At 38.0% G+C, this 21,337-nt stretch overlaps 1 protein-coding gene across 7 annotated transcripts in view; it reads left to right on the forward strand.

Moving 5' to 3' along the window:
- The first annotated feature begins 855 nt into the window (after positions 1-855).
- LOC144292094 (membrane-spanning 4-domains subfamily A member 3-like) overlaps positions 856-21,337 on the forward strand; it is a 40,386-nt gene continuing 19,904 nt past the window's right edge. For 6 of the 7 annotated variants that reach the window (XR_013359610.1, XR_013359612.1, XR_013359611.1 and 3 more), the window contains exons 1-4: positions 856-1,250; positions 9,177-9,271; positions 11,844-11,987; positions 14,193-14,249. Coding sequence is in view for 3 of the 7 variants with exons in the window: in XM_077861811.1 (XP_077717937.1) it covers positions 9,227-9,271; positions 11,844-11,987; positions 14,193-14,249 (246 nt within the window). In the remaining 4 variants the exon portion in view is untranslated. The remainder of the gene's footprint in view (positions 1,251-9,176; positions 9,272-11,843; positions 11,988-14,192; positions 14,250-21,337) is intronic. The other variant, XM_077861809.1, reaches the window with a different exon arrangement.

Here is a 21,337-nt window from a genome sequence, read left to right on the forward strand (position 1 = left end):
ATGACCTTAGGGGTTTTTATATTTTTTCTTGCTGCTATATTTCCAGTACCAAGAACAATATGAACACAGGTAGGTGCAGTGTAAATACCTGTTAATTAACTAATATGCAAAGCACAGCAAATCTTTACTCCTAACTATATTTTTACTAGTCCTCCTATGCAAGACATTTAAAATTTTTAGGCAAAGCCAGAGTATAGAAGAGAATCTTTAAATAAACAGATGGGGGCAGCCTGGGTGGCTCAGCGGTTTAGAGCCGCCTTCAGCCCAGGGTGTGATCCTGGAGACCCAGGATCGAGTCCCACATCAGGCTCCCTGCACAGAGCCTGCTTCTCCCTCTGCCTGCGTCTCTGCCTCCCTCTCTCTCTCTCTCTCATGAATAAATAAATAAAATCTTTTAAAAATAAATAAATAAATAAATAAATACAGATGGTTCTGTGGTTTGTTCATTCATTCATTCATTCATCATTACTATGTGCTAGACATAGTGCTATAGCTGGTAATAGCTGATTGCCAAGGGTTAGGGGGAAAGAGGGATGTAGAAGATTCTTGGTGACAGGGAGCTTCCATGATGTCCCTTCTTCAAAGGTGTCTTTCTGCCAAGTTACCAACCAGAAGGTAGAGTCAAGCATCATACTCCCAAGTCCAAGGACAAAGTATGATGCTGACACCACCAGTTAAGGGTGACATCACTGTCAGCCCAGTACCCCACATCTTTGAGGGAGCTTGTGGGCTCAGCAGAACTGCTGGAGTCTCACCGCACCATGGGGATCTGCGCCGGGCTCCTCACGCAGCATCACCCCCCCCCGCCCCCCGCCCCCCGCCGGCCACCGCAACCCGCAGCCGCGCTCTTGGCCATAACCGCAGCGCCAGAACCACACGCACGAGGCAGGGGGATGAGGGCCACAACCGAGGAAGCAGCGCCCACCCGGCTCCCCCGGCTGGAAAGCCCCGAATTGAGGACACCACCTCCAGGATCACGCTCCTCTGGCCCTGGGTTCAGAGCATGACATCAATGTAGGGAGCCTCGGCCGGGTTGCCACTAGGACTCAGACCCGGTCACACTGAATCAGGGATTGCCAGGTCCTGGCTCCCTGGACGGCCTTGTCCCGGGTTCTCCCATCGCTAGAAACATTTTACTGGTAACATTACTTGAGTTGAGAAGATCCATGTTCTTCCTAGGCGTTTCAGCCCCATTCAGACAGCTGGGTGGCCTACCAAGCGTTGCCTGGGAGAATTTTTTGTCACTTGAAGTAAGTGATCGCCCAAGGGTAAGCTGACCTTGTGAGTTGTAACTCCATTATAAACCCAGGCCTGCAGTTAGCATCCACCCAGTCTGGGTTCCTATTTGGAACCATTTGTTTTCTCTTTTTATCCTAATGCTTCAGATCTCCATATGAGATATCCTAGAGTCTGGATTTCAGCTATTTTGTACGATCAGTGTTTATCACCTTGAGATGTGTCTCCAGAGTCCCCAAAGAGAATTTTGTATATTCATATAGCTTAGATTTAAGTCATTCCATTCCAGACATCCCATCCAAATTTGACAAAAGGCTATCTGGAGTTTGAGCTTGCTTTTTAGGACTACAGTAATAATAATACAGTCATGGTTGTATTTATTGTATACCTACTGCATACCAAACACTTCCCTAATTTTATTCTCCTTAATATTGACTTCATGAATGGCATAAGCCTATGTGCCATATACTAAGAATTCTCGCCTAAAATACCACAAAATGAAAGCCAATTCAGTGTTGTTTGAAGGACGTGTAGAAATTTGTATCATACAATTATTCAGCAATCATTGAGCTCCTAAAATGTGTCATATCCTGTGCTTAAAGTCCACAGTTAAAAAGGTCAGTATGACACAAACATACAAAAAAAAAAAAAAGTAAAAACACACCAAAAAAAAAATTGACCTGTTGGTAGAACTGAAACTAATCAGAAATGGCTGGAGTATTCTTTGAGAAATTCCTGTTGTTGCAAGTAGCAAGATTTTTTCCTTTTTTATGACTGAATAATATTCCATTGTATATGTCTATACCACATCTTCTTTACCCACTCATCTGTTGAAGGACATCTAGGTTGTTTTCCTGCTTTTGTGAATAATGTTGAAATGAACATGGGGGTGCAGATATCTCTTTGAGATAGTGATTTCATATTCTTTCAATATATACCCAGAAGCAGGATTACTAGACCATGTGATAGTCCTGTTTATCATTTTTGAGGAACTCACAGACTGTTTTCCATTGTGGCTGTACCAATTTACATTCCCACCAACAATACACAAGGGTTGCCTTTCTCCATACCCTCACCAAAATTTGTTATCTCTTGTCTTTTTGATAAGAGACATCTTAACAGGTGTGATGTGATATCTCATTATAGTTTTTATTTGCATTTCCCTAATGATTCCTAATGATCATAATTAATCCCTAATGATTAGTGATGTTAAATATCTTTTCATATATCTGTTTGCCATGTGTATATATGTCTTATTCTGAAAAATATCTATCCAGGTCTTTGCCCATTTTTAAATTGAGTATTTGGTTGTTTTCTATTAGATTGCAAAGTTTCCTTATATATTTTGGATATTAACCCCTACTGGATATATGGTTTCCAAATATTTTTTCCCTTTCTGTTGATTATATTTAATGTCATTGATTGTTTCCTTTACTGTACAGAAAATTTTGAATATGATGTAGTCTCACTTGTTTATTTTTGCTTTTGTTGCTTGTGCTTTTGGTATCAAAAAAAACTTTATCAAAAAACTCATTGCCAAGACAAACATCAAGGAACATTTCCCCTATGCTTTTATCTAGAAGTTTTGCAATTTGGGGTCTTATGTTTAAATCTTTCATCCATTTTGATTTGACATTTAATATGGTATAAGATAGGGGTCCTATTTCATTATTTTACATATGAATATTTAATTTTCCTAAAGCTATTTATTGAAAAGATTATTATTCTATTGTGTATTCCTGGCACTTTTATTGAAATTAGTTGACCATGCATACATGGATTTATTTCTAGGCTCTTTATTCTGTACTATTAATCTATATCTGTCTTTATGCCAATACCATGTTTTATTTTTTTAAAGATTTTATTTGTTTATTCATGAGAGACACAGAGAGAGAGGCAGAGACATAGGCAGAGGGAGAAGAAGGCTCCTTGCAGGGGGCTAGATGTGGGACTTGATCCCCAGACCTCGGGGAACACGCCCTGAGCTGAAGGCAGACGCTCAATCACTGAGCCACCCAGGCATCTCAATACTATAGTTTTGTAATATAATTTGATTCCCTGGAGTAAATTATATTATATTGAATTATATTATATTGTAGTATATTATATTGAATTATATATCAAATTCCAGCTTTGCTCTTGTTTAATATTGCTTTAGCTATTCAGAGTCTTCTGTAGGTCCATACCAATTTAAGGATTGTTTTTTTCTATTTCTATATAAAAAAATGTCATTGGAATTTTTTTTTATTTATTTTATTTACTTATGATAGTCACAGAGAGAGAGAGAGAGAGGCAGAGACACAGGTAGAGGGAGACGCAGGCTCCATACACCGGGAGCCCGATGTGGGATTCGATCCCGGGTCTCCAGGATCATGCCCTGGGCCAAAGGCAGGCGCCAAACCGCTGCGCCACCCAGGGATCCCTGTCATTGGAATTTTAATAGGAATTGCATTAAATCTATAGATTGCTTTGGACATTATGGAAATTTCAACAATATTAATTATTATGATCCATGAACACAAGACATCTTTCCATTTATTCATATCTTCCTGAATTTCTTTCATCAATGTCTTATAATTTTAAGTGTACAGATCTCTCGCCTTCTTGGTTAAATTTATTCCTGAGTTATCTTTTGTGGTATTGTAAGTGAAATTGTTTTCTTTATTTTTTTCAGATAGTTCATTATTAGTGTATACAAACACAACTGATTTTTGTATGTTAATTTTTAATCCTGTGACTTTACTGAATTCATTTATCAGTTTAACAGATTTTTTTGTGGAATCTTTAGAGTTTCCTATTTATAAGATCATATCATTTGCAAACAGAGACAATTTCAGTTATTCCTTCTAATTTGGATATCTTTTCATTCTTTTTCTTTCCTAATCACTCTGACTAGGACTTCCAGTACTATGTTAAATAGAAATGACAAGAGTGGGCACCTATGTCTTATTCCTGAACTAAAGAAAGTTTTCAGCTTTCTGCTATCAAGTACATTTGCTGTGTCATATATAGTCTTTATTATGTTATGATACATTCCTTCCATACCTAATTTGTTGAGACTTATTATCATGAAAGGATGTTGAATTGTTTAATGCTTTTTTTTGCAACAATTGAGATTTTTTAATCTTTCATTTTGTTAATATGATATATCACAGTTATTGATTTTCATATTTTATCATCCTTGCACCCCCATGGATAAATCCCACTTGATCATGAGGTGTATTTCTTTTGACGTGCTATTGAATTTGGTTTTCTAATATTCTGTTGAGGATTTTTACATGTATGTTCATCAGAGATATTGGCTTATAAATTTATTTTCTTACAGTGTCCTTATCTGGCTCTGGAAATAGGGTAAGGCTGGCTCATAGAATAAGTTTGGAAGTGTTCCTTCCTCTTCAATTTTTTTTGAAAAGTTTATGAAGTATTTGTATTCTTTAAATGTTTGGTAAAAGTAACCAGTGAAACTATCTGGCCCTGGACTTTTTTTGTTGTTGGAAGGTTTTTTATTACTGACTCAATCTCCTTACTCATTAATAGTGTATTTCTGTTTCTTCATGATTCAGTCTGGGTAGGAATCTCTAGAAATTTGCTGATTTCAGAGTACCTATTTCACAGGATTACTGAGTATTCAATATGAGTTAATACATGTACAGAACACAGAAAAGTACTTTGGCTGAGTAAGCACTTTCTCATTTTTACCTTTCTTTTTCTTTATATTTTCTAGGGTAACAACAGAAGTTTTAATAAATACTGGTTTGTTTATTTTTTTCCTATTTTTATTGGAGTTCAATTTGCCAACATATAGCATACTACCCAGTGCTCATCCCATCAACTGATCAACTGCCCCCCTCAAACTCATCACCCAGTCACCCCAACCCCCCGCCTAACTCCCTTTCCACTACCCCTTGTTCATTTCCCAGAGTTAGGTGTCTCTCATGTTTTGTCACCCTCACTATAATTTCACTCATTTTCTCTCCTTTCCCCTTTACTCCTTTTCACTATTTTTTATATTTTATATTTATATTTTATATATTTATATTATATATTATATTATAATATATTATATTATATTTTATTTTATTTTTTATATTCCCCAAATGAACGAGACCATATAATGTTTGTCCTTCTCCGATTGACTTATTTCTCTCAGCATAATACCCTCCAGTTCCACCCACGTTGAAGCAAATGGTGGGTATTTGTCATTCCTAATGGCTGAGTAATGCTCCATTCTATACCTATACCACATCTTCTTTATCCATTCATCTTTCAATGGACACCAAATCTCCTTCCACAGTTTGGCTATTGTGGACATTGCTGCTATAAACATCGGGGTGCAGGTGTCCTGGTGTTTCACTGCATCTGTATCTTTGGGGTAAATCCCTAGCAGTGCAATTGCTGGGTCGGAGGGCAGGTCTATTTTTAACCCTTTGAGGAACCTCCACACAGTTTTCCAGAGTGGTTGCACCAGTCACATTCCCACCAACAGTGTAAGAGGGTTCCCCTTTCTCCACATCCTCTCCAACATCTGTTGTTTCCTGTCTTGTTAATTTTCCCCATTCTCACTGGTGTGAGGTGGTATCTCATTGTGGGTTTGATTTGTATTTCCCTGATGGCCAGTGATGCGGAGCATTTTCTCATGTGCTTGTTGGCCATGTCTATGTCTTCTTTGGTGAAATTTATGTTCATGTCTTTTGCCCATTTCATGATTGGATTGTTTGTTTCTTTGCTGTTGAGTTTAATAAGTTCTTTATAGATCTTGGATATTAGCCCTTTATCTGATAGGTCATTTGCAAATATCTTCTCCCATTCTGTAGGTTGTCTTTTAGTTATGTTGACTGTTTCTTTTGCTGTGCAGAAGCTTTTTTATCTTGATTAAGTCCCAATAATTCATTTTGTCTTTTGTTTCTTTTGCCTTCATGGATGTATCTTGCAAGAAGTTGCTGTGGCCAAGATTTGTGTGGAATCAGAAAAGAACCCAAATAGCCAGGGGAATATTAAAAAAGAAAACCATAGCTGGGGGCATAACAATGCCAGATTTCAGGTTGTACTACAAAGCTGTGGTCATCAAGACAGTGTGGAACTGGCACAAAAACAGACACATAGATCAATGGAACAGAATAGAGAATCCAGAAGTAGACCCTCAACTTTATGGTCAACTAATATTTGACAAAGCAGGAAAGACTATCCACTGGAAAAAAGACAGTCTCTTCAATAAATGGTGCTGGGAAAATTAGCCACATGCAGAAGAATGAAACTAGACCATTTTCTTACACCAAAAACAAAGATAAACTCAAAATGGATGAAAGATCTAAATGTGAGACAAGAATCCATCAAAATCCTAGAGGAGAACACAGGCAACACCATTTTTGAACTTGGCCCCAGCAACTTCTTGCAAGATATTTTATTTTTAAGTATTCTCTTTTTTATAATAAATTTATTTTTTTATTGGTGTTCAATTTGCCAACATACAGAATAACACCCAGTGCTCATCCCGTCAAGTGTCCCCCTCAGTGCCCGTCACCCATTCACTCCCACCCCCCGCCCTCCTCCCCTTCCACCACCCCTAGTTCATTTCCCAGAGGTAGTAGTCTTTATGTTTTTAAGTACTCTCTACACGCAATGTGTGGTTCAAACTCACAACCCCAAAATCAAGGGTCACGTGCCCTACCAACTGAGCCAGCCAGCGAGGTGCCCCCAGATACTTTTTTAAACAAACTAAGAGTTGCAAATAATCATACCAGACCATAAAGAAACATAAAGTTTCTCAACCCAAGCAAGGTTACAGTATATAGGTTGTCAGATCCATGGATTGTTGGTGGGGTTATAGGACCTGGCTTCGGCAGCCCAAAGTTTTTGAGCACTGGTCATCAAACTGAGTCTCTTTGGAAAATGAATCTCTGTTACATCACAGGACATTTAGTTCCTTGCCTCTTGCATGGATAAGAAAGGCTTTCAGTTTTGCCTAGCCATCATCTCCTACCTACTCCTTTATCCTACCATTACAGTATACTGACCTGGCTAACTAGAATAATTGGAAACATATGAATGCCCCATTAAACTTTTATCATAATTTGTATAGTCACCTAGGATTTACATTGAATGAATAAGTGATGGCAGACTGAGTCTGAGCAGTTAATTCTCTATGGGACAGTTGGCTAATTGATCATCTTAAAATATAGTGTGGACCTATCCTTAAATTAGTGATTATTTGCAAATAACATTCAGTGCTAATTTCTGCCTGTCTTTTCCACCTGGTAAATGATGCAACTTGTGGTGCTAAGCAATTCTTGGCTGCTCCTTATACAAGAAAATATAAGTGGACCAAAGAGCTTACTCATAATATTTGAGTCCATCTTTCATATTTATTAATGTAAATGTCTATATCTTTATACACTTATTTGTGCTTTAAAAATAGATATCCACTTAAAGGGAGAAATGAAATACACATATGCATTTTACACTTTCTTACCATCTCAAAACAATGAAAACACATTAGCCAACATGAGGGCAAGCCATAACATCTGCTGGAAGACAGATACCAACAGAGAAGTTAAAGCTAGTTAAAGCTCACAATCTTAAAGGACCCCCTATTCTGAGTGTAATTTCTCTTTCTTCCCATAGCTTTACCAACACTTCATTTCCCCAGAATTCTGTCTTCTCTCCCCACTCCTTCTCTTATAAAACCAGGGTATTGGTTGGTACCAGGGTAGCAGATATAACAACCACAAAATTTCAGACTTAAAAGAACAAATATTTATTTTTCACTTTATGAAGTTTTGTTCAATGTTGCAGGTCAGCTGTGGGCCTGCCTCCATGTGTCTTCATTCTGGGATTCATACTAAAGTGCAGCAATATCCTGGGAAATTATATACTCACAACAGAGGGAAATGATAGAAACTTACAACACTTCATTGGATTTTGGCTCAGGCTTGGCATGTGTCATGTTCCTCACATTGGATCAGTCAAAGCATGTTCTAAGGTCACATCCAATATCAGTGAGGTATAGAGATATATTCCTTCCATGGAATGGAGGGTGGACACTAAGTCACAAGACAACATGTGAAAATGTATAAGTCTGTAACAGAGAAAAGGAAAACAATAATTAGGGACAATAATTCAATTGACCGTAGCTACTTCTCTGAATTACCTACCAATAAGCTCTTGGAAAAGGCTACTAGGCACAACCTCTGGCAATTTTATCAACTTAAGATGCAAAAATGCTGCCTTTGGTCCCAAGCTTTTTCAATACCTAGCCATTATTCTGGAACTTTTAAAAAGTTCTCACTTGATGTACATCCTCTTATATTAGTTTTAACTAAAATAAAGAGTAATTTGTTTTAAAGATGATGCAGATATGGCTCATAGATAGATCTAAGAAAGCAACTAGAATCAGGGAAGTGAGAACCATTAGAATCTTTAAGGAATACTCTCTCTCCATCTTTTTACTCTAGGGGTTCCTCCACTCTTCTCTCCAAACCCAAATTGGGACTATATTGTTTTACTGCTAAATATAATTTCCTGAGAAGGGAACTATGATTGGTTCCATTAGAGTAAGTTTCCCACACCTTATCCAAGCAACTATGGCTAGATTGAGGGACATTCTTGTGAAGACCCAACATGGCAACAGGATCCCAAACTTGGGTGACCCTAGAGATTTATGGGAGCAGGTAATTCTTAGAAAGGGTGAAAATAATGGGAGTTGGGCACTTATATCAAAAGATAACTGCTCAGTCTCATTTAAAGACTACAATGGAAACATAAAACCTAAGAAGTAGGTCTCAGTGTTTGACAGAAAGTTGTTAGGTGTGTAACATAGAAGTAATATCAGTGAATGGACTCAAATCCTCTTTCAAGGAAACTAGTGGAAAACTGGAGGCTGCAATGTGAAGTGTCTTATCTCAAAAATAATTAGTTTACTTTTTCTCTGTATTTCTCTACAGAAAAGGAGTCCATTCATTCTCTACAATTTCTATAGCATATCTTAATTAAAATGCCAAGAAGATATACCCTAAGAATGGAGACCAGAGCACTGGGGGTAAGGACTAAGTGCAATATATAGCAGGTCAATAAATGATGACTGTTGCACCTTCCTAACATAAAAGGGAAGAGACATTGGCCACATCTACAATGAACTCCCCAAAGGAAGGAAAGTTGATTAAAGTTGCTTATTCTGAGGCCATAGATAATTGGACAAAATTATGGATCTACAAAACATTTCTGAATAGCTCAATAGCATCACAACCTACCCAGGATTTTAGCAAATACACTCTGAAATTGGTTATCAATCTCATAAACAATGAGAAGGTCTGTTTTCTGCCTTTGTTTGTAAACAGTCTGAAACAAGCTTATAGATCATAAATTAGGTGGTCAGGCTCGGGCAATGGAACCAAAACAAGAAGAGGCTAGAGATACTGCAGCTCTGTGGCCTGTGGCCATTTTATTAACATTGGGCTCAAAACATGCTCCCCCTATATTTAGCTCTGAGGTCATATTCCTTATCAATATTTTGCTTTTCACTCTCCTAAACCTTAGAATTCTCTACCTTTTGTATCATCCACTAATATTTGTGGAGGCTTGAAGCATATTTCAATATAAGCCCGCAAAATTAAAACATGTCCTAGGAAAATTCCCAATATAATAAGTCTATGATTATCTCCAGCTGGCCGGTAGCTATTTGGCCCACTGCTAGAAAAAGGGCACAACTTAATGTAGCAGAGCCTCATGTATAGCAGGGGCAGGACACTGGTGCTTTCTCTACCTCATCCCCCACTGTCATGGACAGCAGTCATGGCAATGTGTGTGAGAAGGGGTAAGCCTCTCACTGGCCATCCACTGGCCTACCAGCAAGATCCACCACCTCAGAGAGGAGGAAGTTTTAAGGTCTTCTACTGAGTTCCTCCTACTAAATCCTCCTGAGTCCTCCACTGAACTCATTAAGTCAGAGTGGATGGCTCAGAAAGGAGTTGATTCTGAAAAGTGGCAATAGTGGACAAGTCTGTTTGATCCCATCCCAAACGGCCATCCCTCATGTGCCAGATAAAGGTGTGAGTAACCAATAAATGCATGCTTTTGTGTTGTCTCAGTGTAAATTTCAAGGGAGAGGAGTTTCATTACCCAATAGCCAGTTCTTGACTTTCTGTGACAGTTAATTTTTATGTATTAACTTACCTGGACCACAGGATTCCCAGATATTTGGTCACATTATTTGGGGTGTTTCTGTGAATGTGTTTTTATTTTTATTTATTTATTTATTTATTTATTTATTTATTTATTTATTTATTTATTTATTTTTATTGAAGTGCAGTTGACATGCAATGTTACATTCATCTCAGATGTACAACATACTGACTGGACAAGTCTATACCTTATGCTATGCTAACTGCAAATGTAGCTACCATCTATCACCATGCAACACTATTATACCATTGATTATATTCCCTACACTGTACCTTTTGTTCTCATGACTTATTCATTCCATAACTGGAAGCCTGTATCTCCCACTCCCTTTGGGCCATTTTGCTCATCTCCTCATCCCCTCCTATGAAGGTGTTTTTAGAGGAGATTGGCATTTAAGTCAGTGAATTTTGAATAAGGCAGATTACCTTCCATAATGCAGATGTGCCTCATCTAATAAGTGAAGGCCTGGCTAAAACAAAAGACTGACCTTCCTGGCCTGCTTCAGTGGTGGCAGGCACCCTTGTCACTAGTGTGTGTTTGTGGCTCCACTCCATCTGGAGAATAAGTCCCTACTCCACAAAGGGCACAAAGGAATACTTCACATAGGAGTTATAGAAAATCAGAGGTCATTGGAGAGTCTTCCTTCATGCTTTTTTGTACAAAGCCTAAGGCTCTGGTCCAGAGAGTAGTTACAAAAGTCAGTATAGAATATGAGAGTGGGGGGATCCCTGGGTGGCGCAGCGGTTTAGCGCCTGCCTTTGGCCCAGGGCGCGATCCTGGAGACCCGGGATCGAGTCCCACGTCAGGCTCCCGGTGCATGGAGCCTGCTTCTCCCTCTGCCTGTGTCTCTGCCTCTCTCTCTCTCTGTGACTATCATAAATAAATAAAAATTAAAAAAAAAGAATATGAGAGTGGGCAGAGCAAAAGGAAACTGAAGCTCAATTCTCAGACAAGAGAGAATGAAGAATGAAGACAAGGTCCAAAAATACCTTTTGGAGTTAGTGATAGAGAACGAGAACTCACTTGCCGATCACGATTGATCTCACAGATCCAATGGTATGAAGTAGAGGAATTGACAGAGCCTGAGAGATCCTCAAGACCAATAGCCCTCTTTTTGGTAGTGTGTCCTCCTGAACCAAACTGACAAATAGGCCTCTGATTTTTATTTAACAGAGCCAACTAGAAAATTAAATATGAAATATCTCTGAAGATGCCTATGAAACAAAAGCACATATTCCCTGTTTAAATAAATGTGGAGACCTCACCATCCATTTGTGCCTGCTCTTTATCCATCTTGGTTCTTCCCTGACGTGTAGTTCTTTTATTGCTGCTTCAGAAATACCAGGATAAACTGGATATTGCTATGCCATATTGCAATTGTCCATGATAGATTTGATTTGAGTAGTAATGATGGCTTTCTCTTCCCACAGGCTGTGCAAATCATGAATGGCCTAATTTACTATGCATTGGGGTTTCTTTGTTTTGCATTATTTGTCTCAGAAGAGGACAGGAAACAAACTGGTCATATCCCTGTTGTTGTTACACTAATTTACATATTTTGGTCAGCACCATTTGTGAGTATACCATATTGCTATTGATTTTAATTTTTTTTCTAATCTGTCCAGTGACTTACTCAAGAAATCAAGTAATGAATAAAGACCCAATGTCTGACTCTGTGGAGCTCATTTTGCTATGGAAACACCCAAAATGGTGGGCAGGGATAGAGTGTATACTCAGTCTTTTTATGTTTGCTGCATGTTTTGATAAGTTCCTTGAGAGGGAGAGGTGTGCATGCAGAGAGATTTTGAGGGTGTATCCCTGAAAAGAGAGTGGCTACCTGGATATCTATAAGGCTTTCTTCCCTCCACCACCACCACCCCCTGCTCCCGCCAGAGTGAAAATCCAAAGACCTGACTGAACTTAATATCTCTGGGTATCATAGTGATTTTTAGAGAGATTACATAAGGAAAGAGAAAATAAGAGACATGGGAAGGCCAACAGAAATTTGGGTACATGAAACAAAGATTTCTAAAGTGGGTGTTTCAAGTAAGGATATTGTTAATGTAATAATTCCATAGCCATAGTTGCTGAGGTACCCAACAGAAACATGCCCAGTTATAAGGTACTACTCTCAGGGAAGCCCAAAGCCATGCTTCCCACAAGTTATTGTTTGCTCACAGTTATATCCAACCCAGAAGCAAATTATCCATCAAGGTTCGTTATATCCATGAGCATCATAGCCTATTAATACAACTGATATTCCAGTTGTAGCAAGCATCCAACTGAACATAGCTAGAAAGGTAACCTAACCCAAAGCCATGTTTCCCCTTGGAGGAGAAAGGATTTCATTAGTTCCTTATGCACCCTTTTGCACTCCTCAACCAAAAACAAGGTTTCAAGGCAGAAAAGATTAGAATGCAATAACTTTTTATAAAAGGGCTCTGACACATAGTAATAAGTGCTCTAGATGGGAAAAATTTATTTTTTTAAGATTTTATTTATTTATTCATGAGAGACACAGGAGAGAGGTAGAGACTTAGACAGAGGGAGAAGCAGCTCCATGCAGGGAGCCTCATGTGGGACTCAATCCTGGAACTCCCGGATCACTCCCTGAGCCAAAGGCAGTCACTCAACCGCTGAGCCACCCAGGCAGCTCAGAAGACATTTCTTTAAAGGCTTCCTACAGCCTGAGTCCTCAAGTTGAGGGCATTTACCAACACTGAGAAATTTCTGGAAAGAATTATATGTCATAAAGAGAAATGCTTTGAACTGAAAGAGTACAATGAATCGCCCATTACAAGGCATCTAAAAAAGATCCTAAGTTCAAGATATAGAAGAGAAGCTAACAGCAGAAATCAACCACAAATAGAAATTATTGTTTCATTCTAGTATGAAGTGGGCACCTTCCAAAAGTGCTTCAGGTCTATTTTATATAATTGCCACAGCAACTCCATGATCACTATTATTGATCCCCATTTTACAAATTAGGGAATAGAGACTTAGAAAATGTATGTAACTCTACAGAGTGACCCAGAAGGAAAGTGTCAGAGACTTTTTGAAAAATCAGGCTAAGGTACTTCTGCTTCCCTGACGGGAACTCATTTTCCTGGACTGCAAGATTCCCAGTCCCCTTCAGATGAATCATCTTTTGTTAGTGCTATGGGCAGATTGAAGGCAGGTATAAGATCTACCTTTGGGGAAAATAATTAAGTTCTTCATTTATCAGGGACAACAGTTCTTTCAATTGGTGCCAGAAGGTGATGTTAGCACTCAGGGCATGTTTGTGCAAGACAAGGTGTCACTCTTCAAATCAAATGCTTTGAAATTATTTCCTATTGATGAAATCTTTCTTCTACAGCATTAGGGGAGGGAGTATTTGCAAGTGAGAGCCACCTCACTGGCCACTAGAGATTACTTTCTAATAATTTAAATCATAAGCTTAATAAATGACAGTCCAAACATATGAACTACCTACTGCCCGTTCCTCGTAAAGTCATTGTGAGATTGATAAGTCCCATCACCAACGTGAAAGTTCCTTAATGACCAGAGATGTTAAAATTTCTTTTCATTTCTGTAACACCTGTTAACAGAGAAATAGTGAATCCATATTTGAGAACATCTACTAGTGGTCATCACAGAACTGAAGTAATTAAACTTCTTTCTTCTGAGAATTCAGTGATATTTTGGATCTCAAGAATGTCATTGGCATTGTGAAAGTGCTTATTTAGGGGACCATCAACAGGAGTAAATGTTTAAAAATGCCTGTTTCTATCTCCCAGTTCATCAGCTCAGGATCCACCAGTGTACACGTACAGAAGCGTCCTACAAAATACAAGGTATGTTGGAATTCTTTGGAGTAATGCTGAAAATAAAAATACCACCTGACATAAACTGAAGAGAAGAAAATATTACTTCTAAGCCAGCTTTTTTTGGGAGATAAATCTTTTCCAAATGTTTGAGTAGGAAAGAAATTCATTTATTTTTACAAGGATGCGTGCACTGTAATGCGTATTTTAAGTATGGGTTTTATGGAGGGTGCCGTGTGAAAAACAGAGTTTATAAGGCATTGGATGTGAGGATTTTGATGGAATAAATCATTTCAAGCTATCTAAAGGGATATATGTAACCAAACAAAATGACTTGGGAGTCAGACCTGTGAAGGGAGGAAAGGCAGGTGGGGCAAGTTTAGTGTTTCATTGGGGAAGGGCATAAGACAAAATAATATGTGGAAAGAGAATTGCCTTCAGCAAACTCAGAGCTAAAGAATATCATTAGAATACAGGTCAAGCATCATTAAAATACATCTAACAAAGGAGTCACATTTTCCTTTAGAACTTCTCCCACTGTGGTTAGGATCATAGTTCTAGAGGTCCATTGCCTAAATTCAAATTCTAACTACTCTACTATTGACTGTGTGAATTCGAGCAGGTTGCTTTTTGCTCTGTGCCTCACTCTCTTGGTCTGAAAAACATGTGGCTCCTCCTACCCCCTAACTCAAAGGACTGTGGGAAGGATTAAATGAGTGAATAAGCAAGAGCCCCTGGCACACTGTGAGCATTCAATAAATGTCAGCTCTACTAATCAAAGTCTACAGAGGAAGACAAGGGACTAGTAAAAGAAGAAACTGAAGAAATACTGTTTCATAATTCAGTGAAGGATCTGCCTACTTTCATTACCCCACAACCCAAAAGAACAGGATCAAAGAGATGCTAGAGGCTATCTTGTTCAGCAGCAACTTTCTGGCTATAACTATTGGCATTAAGTTTTTATACCTTTTTTTAACCTTCTACCACTGTTACCATCAGTTTTTATCCTAGGCTTTTTCTAAGTTTTTCAGTGTATTCCCAAGGTTTACCTGCAATCCACACATTATCTGATATATAAGTACAGTTGACCTCAAAGCCCATGAAGCACCCTTTAGATTTTGCAAATCCCTGGAACTGATGCTCTCGTGCTTCGGTTTCTGTATTTGTGCATACTGTCCCAATTTTGCTTCACAACATCAAAAAAAAAAAGTGTAAACAAACTTGGCTTCTTGTTTGGTTTTCACGAAAACTCACAAAAAGTTTTTTTTTCCTTACATGAGGGATGGTGGGTGGGAAGATTATGCCTCTAAGTTCTAGCCATGATTTGGCTGCCCCTGTAATTCTTCCCCCAAACTTCCAGCCTTGCTGTTTCCCCGCCTTCCTCTCCCTCTCCTCATTCCACCTCAAGAAGCAAAAATAAACTCTTGATTGTGTCTCATGTAGAACAACTCTATTTCCTTCTCTAGAAGCACTCGACATCTCTCCTTACAGAAACACAGACTCATCTACCTCAGGGATACTTGTCCTGGAATTTCCCAAACTAATGTGATTCAACTTCACAAGGAGAAATCAAATCATTGTTTATCAAGTCATGAAAAAATGCTTTGGAAAAACTGTTCAGCTGGCAACACAATATTGTATTATACTTAGGTACCATAATGCACCTAACACAGCCAATATCAGGGGCTCAAATTCCAATAACCCAATTAAAAAATACTTATTGAGCTTCAGGCAAGTTTTGAGTGTGTAGGAGGTATCACTGAACAAACAAAGATTGATTGCCCCCATGGAACTTCTATCCTAATAGGTGATAAAGACAATAAACATAACAAATAAAGAAATAATTCAGTGTGCTACAAGGTGATAGCTGGCATGGGAAAAAAGAAAACATGAAAGGGGCTTTCACTGGGGGCTGTTTAAGTATGATTATCCAAGTAAGCCTTATTAAGTAGGAGGTGTTGGAGCAAAGCTTGAGGGAGAAAGCCATGCAGATAGCAGAGGAAACAGCATACCCAGCAAAGGGATCAGCCATTGGAAAAGCCATAGAGTGAAAGTATGTCTGGCATGTTCTGGTAAGGAAGCCAGTAAGGTTGTAGCCAAAGAGGCCTCTTAGACAAGCTTTCACCCTGGGGAAAACATGGAGAGACTAAAGTATTCTGAGGAGTGACGTGATGAGGGTGTGTCTTGAAAGGATCATTCCGACTAAAATTCTCTGAGACTGCATGCAAGATGTGCCAAGTTAGAGGTAGGGAGGCCAGTTACAGGGCTCTAACAGTCAGCCAGGGAAAAGAGGAGAGTGGTTGGGACAGAGAAAATCAAATGGAGGGGATGCTATGTGCTGGGCTACTGGGTATATTTGAAGGTGGTGCCAACAGGATTTCCTGATGAGTGCCAAGTGTGAAAAAAAGAGAGGGACTAAAGCATAGCTTTTGTCTTGAGTAATTGGAAGGATGGAATTGGGAATCTTAGGTATGAAATAATATTTAACATGATGAGGCTTGTCAAGTACTCCAATGGAGGGGCATAGCAAAGAGGAAAAGAGAAATAGGACCAAGCCCTAGGGCATTCCAACATGAAGATTAAGAACAGGATAAAATAGTATTTTTAGTAAAAAGTTTCTTAGTTTAACATCTTTTCCTAAGGAGTACAGTGTTACTTATATTTAATTCATGTGCATCCCCTACAAATTAAAGCAGAAAATAAATATATGTATATTTGTGTAAGGTATATGTCTTCTGCATGAACACTTTTTAAATTATTTTTTAATATAATGAATAAGGTGCCCTCTTTATTTGAGTTTAATAACTTTTATTTTCTGAAAACCTACCTATTTATTTTCATATTAAGCTGGGAAAATCTGTAGCGTCTAGGTAAATATATATGAGCTTAATCAATTTTGATTTTTTAAGTGTACAATTCAATTAATTTTGGTATATTCACAAATATGTGCAACTATCACCACAGTTAATTTTAGAACATTTTGAATACCCCTGAAAGTAACCATGCACCATTTAGCTACTGCTCCCCATACCACAACTCCCCATTCTCCCCAGCCCTTGGAAACCACAAACCTATATTCTGGCACCACAGATTTGCCTATTTTGGACATTTTATTTAAAAAGCTATCATAAAAAGGCAATAAGTAATTTTTTATGAATGGCTTCTTTCACTTAGTATATCAGAACTTCATCCGTTCTATAGCTAAATAATACTCCATGGTACAGCTATGCTACACTTTGTTTATCCATTCATCAGTGATGAATTTGGGTTGATTCCACCTTTGGCTATCACGAATAGTGCTGTTATAAATACTGGTGTACAAAATTTTATTTGAACACATGTTTTTAATTCTTTTTAGTACATAAGTAAGAGTGGAATTGCACTGTTGTATGGTAACTCTGTTTAACCTTTGGAAGAAATGACAGACTGTTTTTTTTTCTTTTTTTCTTAAGACACATTTATTCAGCGTCATGATCAGACTATTACATTTAGCAATCAACAGCATGAGTACAAAAAAAGATCTACATTAAAACCCTTTGTTGAAATATCAGAAAGGGAGACAGAACATGAGAGACTCCTAATTCTGGGAAACGAACTAGGGGTGGTAGAAAGGGAGGTGGGCGGGCGGGGGATGACTGGGTGACGGGCACTGAGGGGGGCACTTGATGGGATGAGCACTGGGTGTTATTCTATATGTTGGCAAATTGAACACCAATAAAAAATAAATTTATTTTTAAAAAACCCCTTTGTTGGAATGCTTTACACTTTTCACAGAACAGAAACTAAAATAACCTGTTATACAGTTAGTCACAGACTATGTTTTCAAAGTGACTACACCATTTTATATCCCCACCAGCAGTGTGTGAGGGTTCTTATTTCTCTATATCCTCACCAACACTTATTACTCTATTTCTCCATATCCTCACCAACTTATTACCTGACCTCTGACTATAGCCATCCTAGTGGGGCTAAAATAGCATCTTATTGTGGTATGAATATGCATGTCCCCAATGATTACTGATGTCGTGCATCTTTTCATGCTATTGGACATTTGTATGTCTTCTTTGGAGAAATGTCTATTCAAGTCTTTTGCCCATCTTAAAATTAGTTATTAGCTTTTTATCATTATTCAGTTTTAAGAGTTTTTATGTATTTTACATAGAAACCCTCATTAGATATATGATTTGCAAACGTTTTTCCATTCTGTGGATTGTATTTTCACTTTCTGAATAGTGTTCTTTAAACACAGAAGCTTTAATTTTGTTGAAGCCTTAACTTATCTATTTTTCTTTTGATGTTCCTGCTTTTGATGCCCTGTTTAAGAATCCATTACAAAAAAACAAAGATATGAAGATTTATGCCTGTTTTCTTATAGGCATTTTACCGTTTTAGCCCTTATATTTAGGTCTTTGATATCCATTTTGAGTTAATTTTTGTTGATGATGTAATGTAAGGGCCATATTTCTTTTTTTTTCTTTTCTTTCTTTCTTTCTTTTTTTTTTTTTTTTGCATGTGAATATCTAGTTGTCCCAGCGTAATTTTTGAGAAGACTATTTCTTCCCCATTAAGTTGTCTTGCCACTCTTGTGGGTTTCTTTCAGGACTTCAAATTCCATTTCATTGGTCTATATGTCTATTCTTACACCAGTACGACAAAACTTTGATTACTTGTAGTACATTTCAAAATCAAAGTGGGAGTTTCTGCTCTTCATTTTTGCTCTTCTTTTTCAATTTTGCTCTTCCTTTTCAAGATTTTTACTTACTATTCTGAGTCTCTTTCAATGTCATATGAATTTTAGGATTGGTTTATCAGTGTCTATAAGGAAAAACAGTTGAGATTCTAATAGGGATCACCCTGAATCGGCAAGTCAATTTGGGTAGTATTGATCTTACCAGTATTACATCTTCACATCCATTTGAATGTGGATATTTTTGCATACTCCTTCACGAATGTTTTTTAGTTTTCAGAGTATGTTTTGGACTTCTTTGGTTAAATTTATTCTTAAATATTTTATCCTTTTTTATGCTTTGTAAATGGAATTGTTTTCTTTTTTTAATAATAAATTAATTTTGTATTGGTGTTCAATTTGCCAACATATAGAATAACACCCAGTGCTCATCCCGTCAAGTGCCCCCCTCAGTGCCCATCACCCAGTCACCCCCACCCCCTGCCCTCCTCCCCTTCCACCACCCCTAGTTCGTTTCCCAGAGTTAGGAGTCTTCCATGTTCTATCTCCCTTTCTGATATTTCCTACCCATTTCTTCTCCCTTCCCCTCTATTCCCTTTCACTATTATTTATATTCCCCAAATGATTTAGACCATATAATGTTTGTCCTTCTCCGATTGGCTTATTTCACTCAGCATAATTGTTTTCTTAATTTTATTTTCAGATGGCTCTTTTCCAGTGTATAGGAATACCATTGATTTTTGTACATCAATCTTGTATCCTGTCATTTCACTGAAGTTATTTATTAGTTCTAATAGTTTTTAGTTCTTAGGCTATTCTGTATAAAAGAACATGTAATCTGTGAATAGATCCTTGACCAATCTAGATGACCTTTGTTTTTTTTTTTTTTTTATTGCCTAACTGCCCTGGCTAAAATCTCTAATACAATGCTGAGTAGAAGTTGTGAGAGCAGACATTCTTGTCTTTTTCTGATCTTAAGAGGAAAGCTTCCAGTGAGGATGCAATAAGTAAGCCAACCAGTAAATATGTTCACTATGGGTTTTTCATAGATACTTACCAAGTTCAGGAAGATGTCATTTATTCTAGTTTCTTGAGTGTTTTAATAATGAAAGTGTCTTGGATTTTTGTCAAGTCTTTTCTGCATCTATTAAGATGATCATGTGGGTGCTTTTTATTTTATTGATATAGTGGTATTACATTAATTGATTTTGGAAATTAAACTGGCCTTGCATCAATGGAATAAACCCCATTTAGTTATGGTGTATAATGCTTTTTATATGTTGCTAGATTAGGTTTGTTAGCATTTTGTTGAAGATCTTTGCATCCATGTTCATAAGAGATATTGGTGTATAGTTTTTATTTTGTTTTTTAGATTTTTTTTAAAAAGTATTCATGAGAGACAGAGACAGAGAGAGACAGAGAGAGAGAGAGAGGCAGAGACAGGCAGAGGGTGAAGCAGGCTCCATTCAGGGAGCCCAACGTGGGACTCAGTCCTGGTCTCCAGGATCACGCCCTGGGCCGAAGGCGGAGCTAAGCCGCTGAGCCACCCGGGCTGCCCTGGTGTATAGTTTTGTTGTTGCTGTCAGGATGCTTTGGTCTGGTTGTGGTCTCAGGGTAATTAAATACAGAATGTTAGGAAGTGTCCCCTCCTACTGTATTTTTGGAAGAGTTTGTTAAGAATTGATATTAATTCTTCTTTAGATGTTTGGTAAAAGTTACCATTGAAGTCAATTGGACCTAGTCTTTTGTCTTTAAAAAAAAATCGTATTTATGTATTTGAGAGAGAAAAAGAGAGTATGAGTGGAGGGAGAGGCAGAGGGAGGGGGAGAAGCAGACTCCCCTCCCAGCAGGGAGCCTCAGAACCCTGAGATGAGAGGATCCCTGGGTGGCCCAGCAGTTTAGTGCCTGCCTTAGGCCCAGGGTGTGATCCTGGAATTCAGGGATCGAGTCCCACATCAGGCTCCCTGCATGGAGCCTGCTTCTCCCTCTCTCTCCCTCTCTCTCTCTCTCTCTCTCTCCCTATCTCTGTCTCTCATGAATAAATAAATAAAATCTGAAAAAAAAGAAAAAATAAAAGAAAAAGAACCCTGAGATCGTGACTGGAGCCAAAGGCAGATGCTTAACATACTGAGGCACCCAGATGCCCCTGGAACTGGGCTTTTTCCTCATGGAAGGTTTTTTATTATTAATTCAAATCTCTTATTTTGTTATAGATATATTCAGATTTTTTATTTCTTCTTTGGTCAGCTGCAAGAGTTTACCAATTGCTAAGAATTTATGTATTTCATATGTTTCATATTTTATGCCATAAAATTTTCCATAGTCAACATCATCAGCAGACCTTCCTCTACTTGTTTAATCATTTACTTTAGTTCTCTAACCATCTTTATAATGGCTACTTTGAAATCTTTGTCTAATAAAGATTACATCT

Source organism: Canis aureus, chromosome 21, assembly GCF_053574225.1.
Source record: "Canis aureus isolate CA01 chromosome 21, VMU_Caureus_v.1.0, whole genome shotgun sequence".
Lineage (NCBI taxonomy): Eukaryota > Metazoa > Chordata > Mammalia > Carnivora > Canidae > Canis > Canis aureus.